Source organism: Nilaparvata lugens, chromosome 1, assembly GCF_014356525.2.
Source record: "Nilaparvata lugens isolate BPH chromosome 1, ASM1435652v1, whole genome shotgun sequence".
In the NCBI taxonomy this organism is placed as follows: domain Eukaryota; kingdom Metazoa; phylum Arthropoda; class Insecta; order Hemiptera; family Delphacidae; genus Nilaparvata; species Nilaparvata lugens.
The window spans coordinates 83,818,439-83,837,665 of record NC_052504.1 but is presented as its reverse complement, the minus strand read 5'-3'; the positions used below and the strand labels follow the sequence as shown (position 1 = coordinate 83,837,665).

General features: G+C 33.1%; 1 protein-coding gene across 1 annotated transcript in view; it reads right to left on the bottom strand.

Annotated features, from left to right (window-relative positions):
* LOC111048425 (golgin subfamily A member 4) overlaps positions 1-17,762 on the bottom strand; it is a 32,232-nt gene extending 14,470 nt beyond the window's left edge. Inside the window, exons 1-10 of the mRNA XM_039443506.1 lie at positions 17,362-17,762; positions 16,028-16,115; positions 14,963-15,171; positions 12,528-12,704; positions 11,326-11,481; positions 9,807-9,912; positions 9,070-9,173; positions 7,053-7,293; positions 5,530-5,606; positions 241-3,241 (exon numbers count right to left, since the gene is read on the bottom strand). Coding sequence (XP_039299440.1) covers positions 241-3,241; positions 5,530-5,606; positions 7,053-7,293; positions 9,070-9,173; positions 9,807-9,912; positions 11,326-11,481; positions 12,528-12,704; positions 14,963-15,171; positions 16,028-16,115; positions 17,362-17,439 — 4,237 coding nt within the window. The 5' untranslated portion in view covers positions 17,440-17,762. The remainder of the gene's footprint in view (positions 1-240; positions 3,242-5,529; positions 5,607-7,052; positions 7,294-9,069; positions 9,174-9,806; positions 9,913-11,325; positions 11,482-12,527; positions 12,705-14,962; positions 15,172-16,027; positions 16,116-17,361) is intronic.
* Positions 17,763-19,227: the final 1,465 nt, after the last annotated feature.

Genomic DNA, 19,227 nt, shown 5'->3' with positions numbered 1-19,227 from the left:
GTTGGATGAAAAATAAATTTATTGAAAACATACAATGAAAATAACAGAAAAACAGCAAAAAAAATTGATAAATTGGATACTTAGCATTCCTTCTTTCTTGACACCGCAAAGCTAAGCTTGAGCGCTGGACAACTACTCTAATGTTTTGAATTTATGGAATAAACAGGTTCATGAAAAGATGATTTTCAAATTAAAATCAAATGAGAATAGAATATTTGTGTAGAGAACTCTTAAACTTACCAAACTTTTTCAATTCAGCAGCTCGAATCTCTTCATCTTTCTCAGCTATTTTCGTGTTGAATTCCAAAATCAATTGCTTCAAATTCTTATTTCGATCCTCCTCGATGGATTCCACTTTCAACTTCAGTTCTCCATTTTCAGCCCGGAGTTTTGAGAGTTCATTATTGTCATCACCTGTGATTTCTAGTTGTCGTTTTAGACTGTCATGTTCTTTCCTTAAAGAATCGAGTTCCCTGGATGAGTTGACCAATTCTTCGCATTTTTTGTTGTGTGTTGCCTGCAACTCAACGTACTCCTGCCTAGCTGACTCCAACTGTGATGTAGCATTAGATAGTTTGACAGTGTTACTCACCGAACCTGCATTTAGATTTTGTTTGAGAGCATCAATCTCTGCAACTAACTTCGAGTTATCGTCTCGCAACGATTCACATTCACCTTTCAATTCACTAGTCAATTGTCCGGAACTCGATTTCAGTTCCGAAATAGAGTTTTCTTGTGTTGACAATACACTGGATAACAAATTAACTTTGGAAAATGCATTTGAAAATGAATTAGAGAAACCTGCGAAAGGCTTATCTTCAAGGCAACTATTTGGTCCATCTATACTCTTTAAATACTTCCTAATCAATGTTTCTAATTCTGAATTTAAATTTACAATATTACTTTTTATAAGTGAAAATGTTTTACTATTTCGTTTGATAGTTGTTGACAGTCTTGAAACATCATTTTGTAAGTCTTTTAAGTTCAAAGGTAGCCCATCATCAGCATCTTGTTTCAAATCCAAAGGCAATGGCTCTTCCTTCTCCCAAAAAAAGGATTCTTGTTCAGACTCTACAGACTCTGATAAGATTCGCTCTCTAAATGTTTTCAAATCAGAAGTGATTCGATCGATTGCACATTCTTTGTCTTGCAGCAAATTCTTCTGCTGCTTCAATTTCTCTTCCATATCATTCTTGACTTTCTCAAACTCACTTTCTTTCATTGACAGTATCTGCTCTCTACTTTCCAATTCTCTGTCAAATTTCATTTTTATGTTGGTTAATTCATTTTCCAAGGAGCTCAGGCTATTTTTCAAAGATTGGCATTCATGAACATTTTGCTCATGTAATTTTTCTTGATTCAATAACGTGGTTATTTGCTCATTTTTGGCGAGCAATTCACGTTCGAGCTGATCTATCTTACCCTTATATTCTGATACGATCAGATTAGCTGAATCTTTTTTCTGTTCAAAATCAGAAATGACGCTTTGTAACTCATTGATTTCTTCTGATTTTCCTTCCAAAATACCTTGGAGGCTTTCTAGTTTGAGGCATTCATCAGTTTTGACTCCCAACTTATTTTTCAACTCTTGACAATTTTCTCTTAAAACAAGCACATCAGATTCCAAGCTACATATTTTTTCATTGAATGCACTTTTCTCCTCTTCATGGAGCTTTTTACTGTCAACAAATGTCTGTTTCAATGCCTCAACTCGCTTCGAATTCAACTCTTCTAGTTTAGTCACTTGGCTCTGTATCGAGGGAAACTTGCAAGCAACTAATTCAAGACTATTAAAAACAGTCTCAAACTCCGACTTTGTCTTAGAAACAAACTCATTGTAATTCACTTTCATAGCTTTAAGCATATTTCTATTCACAAGCAAATTTTTCAACAACTCCTCTTTGCCAAAATTGTTGGCCACATGGTTCTGAGTTAACTGGGATGAAAGATTTTTCGCAGTGTTTTTTGATTCATCAATTTCTGAAATGAGCTTTTCAATGAGTGCTTCTTTTTCATTCAATTTACTCTGTAAGCTTTCAATATCATGTATGAGAACTTTCCCTTCTTCTTGAATAATGGATATGACAGATTTGTGGTTGGTGAGAATTTCATTTCTATTCGATCCATTGTCGTCTCCTTTGGAAGGATTTAATAGCAGCTTGAATGTAGTTATCAATTTCCTCAAATCTTCCAGATCTGAATCTAAATTTGAATATTCTTCTAATTTCTGTTTTTGCTCAATTATATCTTTATTTAGACGTTTGATACTATTTTCATGTTCTTCCAATTTTGTGTGCAAGTTATCGTTTTCTGCGCACTTCTCTTCCAGCTTCACTTCCGTGGATTTCAAATCATTTTCCAAACACACAATTTTGTTTTCAGAATCTTTCAACTTTTTTTCAGTCCAGAACGCATCTTCTTGCAAACTTTCGATGAACACTTGACACTCGCTTTGAACAATAGCTTTCTCCCTTTCTGACCTTTCTTGAAGATTTGATATTTTATCATTCAATTCTTGAATTTCGTTTCGTAAAGTTAGTATCGACTTTTCCTGACTTTCAAAAATACTATCCTTTGATTTCAACTCCTCAATCTTAGACGATAACTGATTTTGTAATTCCTCTTTGAGTTTTTCATTCTCTGTTAATCCTCTTTCAATTTTTTTTACTTTTGTGTTCAATTTTGTTATCTCATCATCTCTCGAGAGGCACATCGATTTATATTTATCCAACTGAGAATCGTGTATAGAATTTAGCTTCAAGAGATATTTTTCGTGTTCACGTCCATCAGATTTAATTTTATTAACTAAAAATTTGATTTTGTCTGATAGTTCTCTTTTTTGTTCATCAGAATAAGCTTTCAATGATTCTACTTCGGCGTGTTTCTCTTCCAGAATAGATTTCTTATCGTCTTCTAATTTTTGTATCTCTTTTTCACACTGTGATATTCTATTAAGTAGTTCATCTCTTTCCGCCAGAGCTGTTTGGAGTTCTTTTTCAAGTTTTTGCAACTTATCAGATTCTCCTTGATCTTTCAATAGATGTTCAGTACTTGAATCACCTTCATTGTAACAGCGATCTTCCTCAAATTTCTTCACCTTTTCAATTAATTCATTATTTTCTATTTTTAACCTGTTTATTTCACTTTCTTTGGAACTCAATTTCTCGTTGTAGGCTGTTTCATTATCTACTAATTTCTGTTGCATCAATTTAACTGCCTCTGACTTTCCTCGGGAGAGCTCCTGAAATCCAAATCAAATTTCAGCATTTCAACCGAAAACAGCATCAACTATATAAGTGTAAGAGTAATTTGTGAAAAGAGAACAAAAGTGATAGGGCCTTGAGCATTCAGGCATCAATTATCAACATACGACTAGAACAAGGTCTATAGATAGAGGTCTGGACACGCGGCCATTTTGTTGCTTGTTGATAAGTTTGTTTACTTACTGTTAACCTGAGCTGATGAACAGCTAACATGTTATAAGTATAAAGAATTTAGTGTAGTATAATACACTATAGTATACATGGTGTAGTTTATTTTGATATATTATAATAATATCTCAAATAATATCTCATTTAAAGGTTAATGTTACATAAATGTTGTTTACGTTTTTTAGTAGGGTGAAAGGATTGATGTTTCACAAAATAATCCATTCTAGTGGTTTGGAGTTGACTTGAAAATGTGTTATTTTGAAAATCTGTGTCTATTTGTAGAATAATTATACTTAAAGTGACCTATTGCTAGTTTCTACAGAGTGTTTCAGAAGCATGTGTCGAACATTCTAAGGTATTGTTCCTGGATGATAGGAGACTACAAATGTCCTATTTGAAGTGTCCAAAACATGTTATAAGTATAAAGAATTTAGTGTAGTATAATACACTATAGTATACATGGTGTAGTTTATTTTGATATATTATGGAACAGACATATTGTCTAAATATAAAATCAAGTAAATTATAAACTGCAATTTATATACTTTTGTGTGATTTATTAGATTAAGATAATGATAATGATAATAGTGATTCTTTCAAGTGATAGTTTAGACAATACTGAGGTTGATATTATTGAAAGCTTATACCCAAAAGATAGAGGTTAGGTACTTTCGTAGTTATGTGGTTATAACTTTATATATTATAAATGTAGATTACTCTAAGAAGTATTTTAGTAATTTATTCAAGTGATAGTTTGGACAATACTTTAGTATTGCATGCTCTAGACCCAAACAATGAGAATTATGTGATTTTTCAGTTACCCATATGACATATTTTTGGGTATAAGTCTTTTACTATGCAATTTTATTATAAATTTACATATTATAAATGTAGATGACCCTAAGGAGTATTTCAGGTATTCTGAAATCTGTGTAGTGTTCATTGCAGAAAACTTATGAGTGATCGAAAATTAAAAAAAAAAAATTAAATGGATTTCAAATTTCAAATATTGGATCATATTACATAAAATGATTTTTTTGGTAAGTTTTATTTCCACATAAATAATTATTATTCTTTGGGATTTTCTGATAAAAATTATGCATGATACATTATCTTATGTGCTTTGAATGTATTCCTAAAATCATTCAAATAAACCTCTGCAAACATCCCAAATTCGGCTTGCCAGTTCAGACAAAATCGACCGCCAGTAGTAGGGTTAACATTGGTGTTATGACCTCTATCTATAGACCTTGTACTCGATGCAATCAAAGTTGTTTCAACGGTACAATATGGAATGAAAAAATAAAATTTCCAATAATGTATTAACTTTAATGATTTACTCAACTGTTGAGTATGACAATGATTATTCATGTCAAGCTGTTCAATGATTGATGCAATCATTATCTTCAATTTACAAGTATGTGTGATTATTACTAAAAAAACATCCGTTTATACAATAGGATTGTTTTAAGGAATGGCTCAACTATCTACAAAGTGGATTGCCATAAGATAAAAAATAATGTTATAGGCCTACAATATAAGTGTATGATATACATATTAATTCAAGAGCAACACGCTCAGCTCAAAATTGTTATTTTTCCAAATCTTGATAGATTTATTCTTAATAAAATTAATTATGTTTTCACTCTTAAAAATTTGAGACCAAAATCTTAAATGAATAAATTCGTTGTGTAATCACTTCTCACAATTTAAGAGCAAGAAAATAAACTTCAAATTTCTGAATTTAGTAGAATCAGAAACTCCTTCATCGAAAATCTCCGGGAACCTAAATGATCCCAGATACAAAGCAAAAAGTTCACTTAAAATACAGATGGTCTTTTCAGATGGACTTGAGTCTTCTGGTTATTTTAGTTCAATTTACAGAAACTAATTGAGCATTTTTCAAACATTAACTTGAAAATATACGTTATCAATCTATGCTGAAAAACTATTGAGCCAAAATTTCATCGTACTTTTCAAAAAGCGCAACTGAATTATCTGCTTTGATGTTGATAAATTGAGATTTAAATTACATTCTATGAAGACTGGTGGTAAGTATATGCTGGATAGATTTATTCTAATTGAGAAATATTCGTACCTGAAGATCTGTCTTCTCCTCATCGATGGCGCGATTGCTTCCATTCAAGGCACTAAGTTCGTTTTGCAGCTGATTTACTGCAATTGAACGAGAAACGAAAAACATTTCAAACTTCATCCTCGGTAAATTCAGAATCTTCATGTAAAATTGCAAGTTAATCAATCCACTAGCTCATAAGTGATAATGCGTCAAACATGTATTTCCTATATCGTACATGTATAAGCCAATACCTCCCTTTATAATATTTTAGATAGAAGTTAACAAACTTTCTCTATTCCGAGAATAACCTTCATACCTCTTTGTTTTCAAGCTACTTATTTTCAAATTTATAATGACATTTCAGATTTACACAGATTTCCAAGCACCGATAAAAGAATAAACGGTTAAATAGCAATGAGTACAAATTAGAAAGTGAAGTTCAAGCCTCTTATTCCCACACATGACACTGATAGTTTATAGAAGTCAAATTCTACTCTATTTCAATGAAATTTTCTTAGTCATACTGATATAATTTACTGGTATAACACTTTCCTAGTATTTTTTCCTACAGTTACGTTGAAAAGTGGCCATTGCTGCACTGATTACAGAACGCAAAGAATCACTTTTCGGCTCCAGTGCGGGAAAAATTTTTCTGCACTCCAGATTTGCAACATGGCAACGCAAAATACTTAGTAGGTTATATGGAGCAACAGTGCAGCAAAATCAAAATGAAGTTGGTAACAGTGACTGGGCTGCTATAGTGAGCAGAGGTGCAACGAAGCACAACGCGCTAATTATTAAGTACCTATATATTATAACCAAGGACAACATTTTTATTCAATTTGACAATAAATTAAGGTTTTTATCAATAATAAAATTACACAGAAAAACATTTGATGCATTTCAGGCAATTTTACCCATAATTACCCACTTTTCATATTCAATGGTAACTGTAGGAAAAACTTAATGTGAAATACGTGCGCAAAGTTCATCTGCTGCACTCAACGAACCATTCCGCCCTCGCCTACGGCTCGGGCGTAAACGTTTCTTTCGGTGCAGCAAACTGTCACTTTGCGCACTAGTTGCACAAATAACTATTATCACTTGACAAGATCCACGTATATGTTATATATTTTTTTATTAATAAAACTATTATATTGTAAAAAACATTTTGTTAACATCACTAGCAGGCAACCCGTGCTCCGCAAAGGTCTAATTACAAACTTGACCTACTTATATATTGAAAATTTAAAGCAGGCCTATAACCATTCTCGGTAAATCAAGAATCTATAAGCAAAATTTCAAATTAATCAGTTTAGTAGTTCGGACGTGATGATGCGTCATTCGTGTCTTTCCTATCTCGTATGTGTATAAGCCAATTCATTCCTTTAATACTTATAGATAGATAGATAGATTAAACAGCTTGTGAGCATGATGGCTTTTTAGAAAAACGCAAAACCTTTGCAATAGAAACTAGGTGATCGAGCAACGTGGAGTTTGCATGGCCTGAATTATTGAACGGGCGTATTGATCGATCAACATACCTCTACTATTCAGGTCGTCTCTCTCTTTTGTTAGGTCCTCCACACTAGTCTTGTAGCGCTTCAGCTGCTCGTCCCTCATTTCCAATTCCTTGTGCACTGTCAACTTGTTTTCGGCAAGAGAGAGCGTCGATTCCTCTTCCCTCTTTTTCATTGACGACACCGTACTTTGCAGTTGCTCGATTTGCTCCTTGGCATCGTTCAAATCTTTAGTTAATGACGACAGCTTCTGAGAATAGAGGTTCTGAAATGGACAACACATTCTAATGGTTTAAATGATCAGAGTATTTAGAAAACTAATGAAACTAAATAATTATTTAGGAAATTGGTAGATAATGGTGTGTATCCAAATTGGTGAATAGCTGACGGTGTAAATTCAAAAACGTCTCCTTGTTCTTCGGATCCTTGTTACTTGAATCCTAGTAAATTGTTAGATACATTGATAGATGATTGGTAGTAATTGGTAGCTAGAGGTGCAAATCTAAAAACGAATCTTCTTCTCCTCAGAAGAGTCCATAAAATAATAAAAAAACGAGTTATGTATTTCCAAAATCTAATATAATACTAATAATATACAATATTACATCTTTCGTTGGAAATGATATATTTTTCAAATACAAAGAAAACTGAGAATCGTTATCGGAGGATGATAAATTCAATTGATTTGCCATACTTTAAATTGGAAAAATATATATACACGAACAGTATTACAATTATAACTGTCAAGACTTTACAACAGTTTACAACATATATTACGTGGATCTGTATTATTAATATAATGTATTATTAAGAATGGACGTGCGAGATAGATAGCGTGATAGACTGCTCTCGGAACAGTCACCTGAATTGCATCGCACTGCGACTTTCAGTCCCTATCGAAACCTGCAACTAAAGTAAGGTCCTCGTTATAATGGCAGTAAAGAAATATATGAGAACAGTGTTGCCGATTCTCTGCCTTGCCACTGCCTTCTACAGAGGATAGCTGATACCCGTATATCTGATGTAATATTCACTGGTCATTCTTATTAAAAATAATCCATTCATAAAGAAAATATATTATCCAATGATTAAATAATGCTAGTTCAAGTGTAGAAGGATCAGATGGGCTGGACATGTTTTGAGGATAAAAGAGGACAGCAATCTCAATCAAGTGTTGGAAAGAAATGCAGAAGATCGACGACCGAGAGAAAGCCCACGATGGAAATGGTGGAGTCAAGTGAAGGCCGATATGGAGAGAATTGGAGCAACCGAGGAGGACACGGAGAATCGAGAGAGATGGAGGGCTTTGTTGGTTAAATATCTACTTAGATATGTATGGCCATGGCAGTAAGTAAGTAATGATTAAATAATAAATTTTCATAATTGAGATTGAATATTTTGTCAATTAATTAATTGACAAAACATTGTTGAAAAACGATCCGGCAACTTTACGGAGCTAGAAAAAGATAGCTCTATCTGCTTTGTGGAATGATAGACAAGGATAGTATAACACCAATGTTGATCAAATACTGCCATTATAACGTGGACCTCAATATAGAAAAACGACTGTACGTTGAGTCCTGTATGTTGAGTCGATGCCGAATACGGAATCCGTAAACGGCATCGATTTTCGGCGGATTCGAAATCGCCTCTCTAGGAATGATCGCGATCATGAATTTTCCAAAATTACTTTTTGTAAGCTGTCTTCATTTTTTTAACCAATTGTACACAGTACACTTATTGATTTTTTGAGTTGGCTAATGAGCTTTGATTAATGTATAAAAGTCTGAATTCAATTATATGTTACTAGGGAAAACTTCCGAGTTGAAAAATAATTTGAATGGAATAGTAAGGGCTATAAGCCTGTTTTTTCGTTTCCAATCATTTTATGATTTAGTTGTATTGTCATTGTTGTTGAAGAAATAAATAATTTGACATTATTTTATAATAATTCAAGTTATAATGATAATTGAAAGTATGTCGAACTGATTATTATCAATAACATGATAACAGACTCATTTACTAACAAAAGTTTATTTACCTTAGTAGATGCTAATTCATTCTGATGTTTGCCAATGATCTCGTTCTTTTCCAATATGGATGCTTTACTTTCCTCCAACATCAATTCCAAGTTCTTTACTCTTTCTGAAATTAAAAAAGTACTTTATGAATTAACTGACTGATAAATTGTTCCTCTATGATCTATTCACTTACTCAGTGAATAAGTCACAGAAGGACACCAAGAGAATAAATCACTATTCACTGTGTGGAATGAATATAAATGGGTTTGGGCATCCATCAGACGCAATTTCAAATGAAATTATTCATTCACTAAGGTTACATATTATGAAAGGTGGTTTACAGCTCTTTTTCACGAAGGATCTGTTTTAATTGAAGAATTTAAATCTAAATAGGTTATGTTTGAAGATTCACCCAAGTTTTCACTTTGAATTCTTTTTTTATTACGTAAAAGTATCAATGGCTAAAAATCATTAAACTTCCAATGATTCAAAATTGATATTTTGAAAAAATTGCAGATAAGTATTTGATCCAAAATTGATCTTTGAAAAAAAAATGTTGATAAGCATCTGTTTCAAAAATTTATCTTTAAACAAAATTGCAGTTGAGTGTTTGATTCAAAAATTCATCTTTGAAGAAAAATTGCAGATAAGTATTTGATTAAAAAATGTATCTTTCAAGGATAATTGCAGATTAGTATTTCAATGTGAACAATTTATGTATCAAATCTAATCTATACCACCCATAAAAATGGTGTACCTTCAAGAGCTTTACTGTCATCGCTGGGTGGGTTTGAAAAATCCATAAGATTTTTATCTTCCGTTGCAGGTTTCTCCAGCTCATCTCCTTTTTTTAATAGTTCAATCTGCAAGAAAAGTGAATGCATGTATGAAAACCTGGACATTATTTTTGTTTGTGATAATCGTATTTTGGAGGCGTATTCGATCAAGCTCTCCAAAATAAATACTTGAAAATATAAATATAATCCCACATAATACACTCCCAAATGCTATAATAATACATTATGAAACAAACAATCAAGTGACTGATTTAAACAACGGCTTCTCGTTTCAAGATTCATTTACTTTCAGGTGATTGTTTGGAAATATATTACAGAATACATCATCAAAAGTTACTAGATAATTGATTGATTGATTGATTGATTGAGTACTTTATTTATGTAGATTACAATATATACTGGCTTATACACTTATATACAATAGCTTACAATACAGCAAAATTATAGATGAATTTACATAATATAGACTAAGAAAATAACTATTGAACTGTGTATGATATGAAAAAGCAATTTGTAATATAATAACTATAGATAATAATCATATTGTTATGCATCTACATAAATTGGCGGAGCTTTGGACATATCAATGTCCATTCTTTGGGAAGAATATTAAAAATATCCTCCCCACTAACTCTCTACCAAATACTCTCTACCTCTCTACATAATTCAAAGAGTACTAGTAATTCTGTGTAATTAAATTATAGAACATTGAAAAAACATTAATAGAAGTGAGAAGTTTTTCACTGGAAGAATTGTCTTCTCAGCGGATTTTGTCCGTGAATGGAAGCAAGAAAGTCCTACAACATTATTTGAATTGGAACATTGGATATGGAGAATTTTATAACATAGCATACGGTACACTTAAGTAATGTAATATTGCAAAATGATCATCACAAAAAAATCTGTACACAAAAGCCCTGATTTCCAATAAAAAACACTTGAGAATAATACTATAATTGAAGCCCTGCTTTCCAATGAATTTCTACTCTTCTGGACAAAAATAGACTACCATTGGTTGTGATAAAGAATCAATTGGTTCTTATGGAAGTGTTCAAACACTTTCATTAAGTCAATGTGTGAACACTTCCTTAAAAAGGAAAGCTATTTTTTCTAACGATCAGAGAAGAATGCATTTTTACTGCGGGTGATGCCTACATGAGCTTTTTGCTTGTGCGTGGTAATAAGCTCTAAGAGATGATCAGACGTCCATGACTATTCGATGGGATTCGGCGGGATTCGAACCCGCGACCAGGTAGCACTAGCAGACTGAAGGGTGCAACGCCCTAGTCAAATCGGCTATCTGGCCGGCAAAGAATTCAAACATTTTCATTCTGTCAATGTGTGAAAACTCCCATAAGAAGTAATGCAATAATTTTTCTGCCCAGCAGAGCATATTGGAGATCCAAAGACTTTCCAAAGGTACCCTTGAGACGTCTTTGTGGATATCAGGGCTCAAGTAAATGACAATTTGTAACTAACCTTTGTGTTGAGAGTGCGTATCAAGTGATCCTTCTCTTCCAGATCACTTCGCAGAGCCTCTTCCAAATGAGCTTTGGCTTCTTGCTCGAGCGCACACTGCTCCCGCAGCTCACTGAATCTCCTTAACGCCTTATCTTGAGTATCTAATAGGATGTTCTGAAAAAGATAAATATTTTCATTATATCAACACTGGAGTGACATTTGTTCAATAATAATACTTCAGAGCTTGGAATATAGTGATCCGTGGTCTAGTGGATAGAGTGCTTGCGTAGCAGCATAGAGTTCAAACCCTCTCATTACCAAAAGTTTTTTAACCAGATCACTCCCGTGTTATCGGATGGGCACGTCGAACTGTCGGTCCCGGCTGAAGTTTGACAGTCGTAAGGCCCATTGACGGCTTAAATTATATATTCAGGCGATGGGACCTTCCCGCAAGTTACTCCCCACCAACAAAAGCCATACGAATTTACTTTACTTTAGAGCTTGGAACATTATTTTCAAAAGTTACCTTTCCTCCAAATGAGGTTCAGTTATCATTGCTTCGAAATATGTATGTCCATTTCCTAGATTGCTTATTAGACTATAGGTAGCTCATAACAAGAAGGCCCCTGCCAACAATGAAACATATGATCAAAGATGAGACAACATTTTCCTTGTTTTTCCGTCTAATGTTTATTAATTAACTGAGCATTCGAATCGAACTAGAAAATCACATGGTGCATCGACTTTGAAGGTGCATTAGCTAACGAACGATTTAATGAGAGTGTCCTAGAAACCAGGATTAGTGGCATTGGTGAATATCATTAATGTTAATCATCTAATTAAAATGTAACTGCTGTCTACAAAATATGAAAGAAAAAATATAAGTGTGGAATAGGATGGCTTCTATTTTACTCTGTAAAGTCAATTAATATTATTCAACATTTTTCTGGAATAGTTAAAAGAGTGATGTGGGCAAATAAAAGCAGAAATAGGTTCATACCATTAGACTACAATCGTTCTGTATGGAGATTCACAATAGTCCTAATTGATAGTGTAAAGTAAAATACTAGAAACTGTCACAAAATATACCAGAAATAATATACTAATGAGGATAAATATTGTTATTTAACGATACAATTGTTATTTATTAATTGTTTGACGTAATTCTTCAATTAATACTTTTGTCACTATTTCAATTACAAGAAAATATCCTACCTTGCATTGGTGTTTTCCTTTTCGAGCCGTCGATAATGCTCTGCCAAGTCTACGAATCTGCCCTTATACTTGTTATAGCGCATTCGCAGCTTACGATAGGCTTCATACAGATTTTCTTTGCTAACTCGGTCAAGTTGCACATTGAGTGAATCTTCCACTTCACTGGCTGACTCCAGATCTGACTGAAAATAAATAGCATTCCATTAGTTTAAGGAATATTTTTATAAATACAAATTTGATTTCTTCCGAAAGAATAAGGAAGGTTTATGTTAACTCTTATAAGAATTCAATTCAATTCAATTTATTTCCATAAAAAAAATACATCAATAAAACATTTACATCTCAATCCAATAACAAATATTTTCAGGAAATAAATATTCCCCACATAGACTATTGGTCCGTGTGTGGGGGAAGAATTCCTATCTATAATAACTGTAAAATAAAAAATTCTGCAGAATTCTACCTTATATTATTCTCACTTAACTATTACAATATTGGAAATATGTTATATAAAGAAAAATAAATATAAATTATTAATAATTTTTTTAATAAACAGAGCATGATGTCGTGGGTTTCTTTTATTAAAGACTTAGTATTATGTTGGAGTACCTATCTCCTAAAGTTTTTAAATTACTTATTATAATGTTCAGAGTGCTGCATCACAGTACCAGAGTTAACAGAGTTTGAATCAGAATCTACAAATAGGGCGAGTTTATGAGGGCTTCTGATGCCTCCCGACCAATACCAAGCAACCATGTGACTATCTTCTTTTTGTAGTTAGCAACACTGCATCCTCAGCCTCTTTTATTGTGATTGGAAGATTGCGATGAAGTAAGTGAGCAATACGAAATGGGTTGTTATCGACCGATGTAAAGGTAGCTCTAGGTGTATTAAACCCAAAATTCAGCATATGTCTAGTGGGGTAGTTATGGTTTAGCTGTGTAAAAATTTCTGTTCTGTACGATTTGATAAAAATAAGAAGAGTTTTATGTAGATTTGTCTTATGTCAAGAACAGGAAATTCGGTGTAAAGTTGTTCAGTAGGAAATCGGATATTTTTATTTAGAATTATTTTGATGAGTGATCTCTGTGTGACAGGTAGTGGATGCAGCGCGGCGGCCGATACTCCCCCCCCACGTCAGGACACCATACTGGAGCAACGACTGCACGTAGGCAAAGTAAACCGTCCTACACTGACCCACAGTCAGCACCCCTCCAAGCTGCGAAAAGGCGTAAATGAGTTTTCTAAGCCTGTTTTAACTCCCTGAATGTGTGGAACACACATTGATTTTGTTATCAATACAAATCTTATTTCTCTCGAAATAATTGACCAAACGTAGTGTGGTCTATGTTTTAACTCGGATTTTATTTTGTCAGTCTGAATGTATGTAACGCGATTACGGCCAAACGCGTTGATAGAATTCTATGTGATTTGGCAGGAATATGTGAATATTTTTTATATGTGAATATTTCTATTTTAGTTATAATAATGTGAAATATTTCTTCTATGTTTAGTTTTGAAGCAAATAAATTTGAAAATCTACTTTGTGAAAATACTTGAGGACTGAAAGTTTTGTGAATTGAAGAACTACAAGACTTAACCTATTTCGGACTATATGTAACCTTATCTAAATTTGGGAGAGGAATTGCACAAGGTTACCTTATTTTTCATCTCCCTATCATTTGATAATGTATACTTATTGTATAAGTAAATAAATATTCTTTTTTCAACAGCGTGTCGATGTATATACAAGGTTTTTGAAATGTTTCATTTAAGGATAATATGAAAAGAAAAGGAATTCCTCCATACTCCGATATCGCTTTATATATCATCTACTCTGAAGATAGGATTAATCAGACTATAGAATTATTCATAATCAATCAGCAGACAAGTGAATTACACAGATGTCTGGAGAAGATGTGTCTATTCTATAAGGTCTATAGTTTCAAATACCTTAAAGAGGTATGCGTCTTCAAGGCCTTTGTTTTCAATATTTTGTTTTGCAGTCATGGTATTATTATGCGTGCCCAACAGTATCAATATTCTCACATTTGAAAAAAAAACTATTTGATAGTCGATTAAAAATAATTAAATGAACTGAATAATGCTGAAGAAATTATCATATCTTGATTGTAAAAAATTAATTTTCATCAGATGGAAAGATTATTACGTAACTGGATGAATTAATTATATCACATGGAATACAAGTTCAAACGTAAACTGAGTTTGTTAACATTTCAAACAGGTGACATCAGATACTAGAGGATAAAAAAACTGCGTGAGGTCAATGTTCACAGAACGAATAGTAATCAAGATTCACGCTTATTCATCGTTTAATAACACACAAATCACATGAATGAATGGGAAAGGAATAACAGGCACAGCCTAAACCTGTTCCTTTCATAATTTTGATAGATATTGTGTTGCAAAAATAACTTACTTGCAGATGAAAACTGTTGGATGACGGTTCATAGCGTGGGAAGAACGACGAGGCATCACTGGTCACTGAGCTGACGGACGACTTGCGGGAGCGAGTGCTGGTGTCGTGCGAGAAGGACGCATCCAGAGGAGAGGCCACTGATGACGTTTGTCCATGCAGGTTCACCGTGGTGAACCCACCAGCTTTGGCCGGCGAATTCTTTGGCGTATCTTTCGCAGAAATTACAAAACTTATATTATTGGGTTGTAATCTATAATATAATATAATAAAATAAAGAATTGGCTTATACACGTTCGGGATCGGAAATTCACAAATGACGCATCATCACGTCTGAACTACTGGACTGATCAACTTGAGATTTAGCGTATTATATATTCTTGATTTACCGAGGATGGTTACAGGCCAATTTTCATTTCTTCAAGACTTCAGTTCGTCAAGTTTCCAGTTTGACAAATTTCTAATAAGACCCTTGCGGAGCACGGGTTACCTACTAGTGTTTAATAAAAAATTGAACATTTTAGTTTGATGTGTGTTGCAGAGATTACAAAACTTACTTTATTAGGTGGCAAAATTTTATACAATATTCATCATTTTAGTTTGGTGTATCTGTCTGAGAAATTACAAAACCTACATTATTAGATATGGTGGCAATGTTTAAAATAAAATTCATCATTCTACTTCAAATGAAGCTAGTTGTCCACTAGAGTACTACTGTACTTACATAAACATTAAAAATCAAAGTATCCTACCCTTTCTAACTTAATTATTTTATTTCTCACAACATTGTTCTACTTTAAAAGTCATTCGGATGTTAAGTACACTACCGTACTGTATACTGGATAGTATCAACAGACCATGACTGTTGAATGTTAGGTGACAATAAGTTAGATGTACACGAAGAAGTTTAAACTTCTTTGTAATGAAATATATTGTATTTTTTAAGACCATCTATTTTGGATGATATTGATACAGTTTTTTCAATATACACAGTAATTATCTTCATTAGAGAAGAATACAGAAATAGAAAATATTGAAATTCGATTAGTATTAAAATTCACTACCTACCTTGATTATCTTCGTCGTCATCATCAATGCAGAAGTGATCATTCGAAGAAGGTTCAAACACTGAGCTGCTGGAGGGCGAAACTACTGCCTGAAAAGTAGCAACAAAATGATTCACTTGTTGAATTCTAAGAGCCTCTTCCAGAAGATTGTGAATTAATGAGTTTTTAATCAATTTTCTACTGTGAGTTGGAAATATACTAAATTTATAGCAATAAAATACTAAAATCAGCATAGTTTATCTATGGATAGAGCTTTTTTTGTAGTAGTATTTTTCTGCAGCCACCAGCAAGACCTCACAGCACAATACCATAGGTGATACGTGTGAGAAACCATGAAAAGAGACAGTATTATGTTTACTTTACTTCTTTGGTCCTCCCAATAGTCTGGATGCCCGGAGAGTCATCGCGTATCTTCCCTTGGAGAAGGGTTGTCTCCTGGAACTCAATCCTGTGTTGGAAGGTGTGCTCCTACACATATTCTGCACGCGTGACAAGGTACTTCAGAGAGACAAGAGCTCTCAAATTGTGCATTAAGAATGTAACTGCTGACAGTTTATTACATAATTATGTCAACATTATGCTCTCATGTCAGGGTAGTATCCATCATGAAACAGATACGCTTCAAACTGTGATTTTTTTTAGACCCCAACTATACTCTGAACAAAATAACTTCTGACTTGGGAGGGACATGCGCAGCAGAGAAGGCATACAGAGGTAGGGATACAACGGCGGCGGAGTTTCCGTTCTGCACTGGCCAGCATTCTCTAATATCTCGTGAGCATTCAAGCCCTCATGTTAAACTTACGGAGTTTCCTGTCTGGAAGCCTCTACTTGAATGACAATTTTTAACTTTGAAACAAATGCTGGCAACCTCTTTATTAAAAGTGAACCAATTTTTTGGCATCTTCAATATTTTATATATTTCTATTATGGAGGATGATATAAGATTTGTTTAATACAGGCTATTCGTAAATATCAATGTAAACTACTGAATCTTACATCTCTAAACTATTGTTACAGTTCTAGGCTATAATTTGTTTTAGAAATTACCGAGTTGAAACAATAATGTAGTGGAACATTTTTGAACGCCCAAGCAGAACTGTAAGCTATATAATTTAAATACATGAGATTTGCCCAAGTTTCACATAAATAGAACAAATTTATAAGGTTGCAAAAATCTTCCTAACCTCAAATATTTGTTTTCATGTATGGTACCTAGCCTACTTTTAAACCAAGCGATTTAGCATGTATGGTAATGTAATAATTCATTGATCAATTACTTTTTAGAAGTATAGGTACTGAAGGCAAACTTGCAAGGAATATTCTAACACTTACACTTGCGAGTTGTTGTACTGATTTTAACGGAGATTGTTTCACCTCTTCAGCTATCTTATCTTTCAATTTCTTGAACATAATTGATATTTCTTTTACAGCACTACAAGTAGGCCTATTTACTCAACCAAATATAGAATCCTTTAATACTTTAAAAACGAAACGGTTTACCCTATTAATAGCCTAAAATTGAAAAACATATATTATTGGATTGGAAATTATTAACACGTCACAATATTGTTTTCAACTTAATACATTCAAACCCACTCCTTTCTTATCAGTCCCCCTTTTCTTCACTTCTCGGTCTTCTTTTTACACACTCTCTCTATCTATATTATTTGCATTCTGCATTTATTTGACATCTCAAAAAATCCAAATTCACAGCCACACCACAAAACCGTTCAACAGCTGACAAGTTTTTTCATCATGCTATTCCTGTGCCTTCTTTATCAAAATTGGCTTTTCAAAATATCTACACAATACTTAATTTTTTATACAGTCATCCAATAATTTTTTACAATTTTTTGTTCTTCTTGAACGGTTTTTCAATAAATTTTCATAAGAAACAAAAATTAATTTTTAGAAATTTCCCCCAGGCATAGCCATCTATAATTTTCTAATTACTATAGGTGGCCATGACCACGCCATGTAAAAAGGCGCTAGATTTAAAACTCTTGAATCACTGATGCAGTTCCATCAAGCTCGGTCAATAGGAGTGTTCATAATTATACAGAATGCTTCAGAAGTAGTGTCAAACATTTTAGGGTATTGTTCCTGGATGATAGGAGACTACAAAAAATAATGTATTAGTTTAAAATCAAGTCAGGACAGTAATGGCAAATTATCGATAAAAGTGGCAGAGATGAGAGATAGACAAAGGCAATAAATGATAGTATCACTCAAAATTACATTTAAAAAAAAAAAACTATAATTGAATTGGCAGGAGCATATCGTCGCTATTTGTAACCAAATAATATCTCATTTAAAGGTTAAGGTTACATAAATGTTGTTTACGTTTTTTAGTAGGGTGAAAGGATTGATGTTTCACAAATTAATCCATTCTAGTGGTTGGAGTTGACTTGAAAATGTGTTATTTGAAAATCTGTGTCTTTGTAGAATAATTATACTTACAGTGACCTATTGCTAGTTTCTACAGAGTGTTTCAGAAGCATGTGTCGAACATTCTAGGGTATTGTTCCTGGATGATAGGAGACTACAAAAATGTCCTATTTGAAGTGTCCAAAACTCAGCGGTTATCCTTATAGCTGCCTTGTTTTTTCACTTAAGACTTTTCATCTCAAGAACGAAATTTGAGCCTATTGATCTGAAATGTGACATGAATATTTATGCTATAAAGACTAACTTTAAAAAATAAAATAAAAAATCGATATTGATATTCAAATTGCGGCCATTTCAAATTTTAATTTCGAATTTACGAAAACCATTCACTTTAAAGAAAATTTTTTCTACAAGAGACAAAAAAGTTAGCAAATTTTATCAAGATTTCAAGGATACTTTATTTTCAAGATTGGTCAAAGCATAACAGAGAAATTAATTCTTTTCGTACTACATGCATGCACAAGACAAACAAGATCCTCCGAAAAACAATTGTAAAATCAGCTGTATGGCCATATGAAGCCATACCGAGTTTCAAAGCTTGATTTTAAATACAATTGGAATTGAAAATTCAATATTGATGTTCAAATGGTGGAAAGTGGTCATGCATGCAGTACGAAAATAATTAATTTCTCTTGTTATTCTCCGACCAATCTTAATAAATAAGGTATCCTTGAAATTTTGATAAAATTTGCTAACTTTTTGTGTCTTGTAAATTTTCTGTAGAGTGGACGTTTTCGTGACATTTGCCAT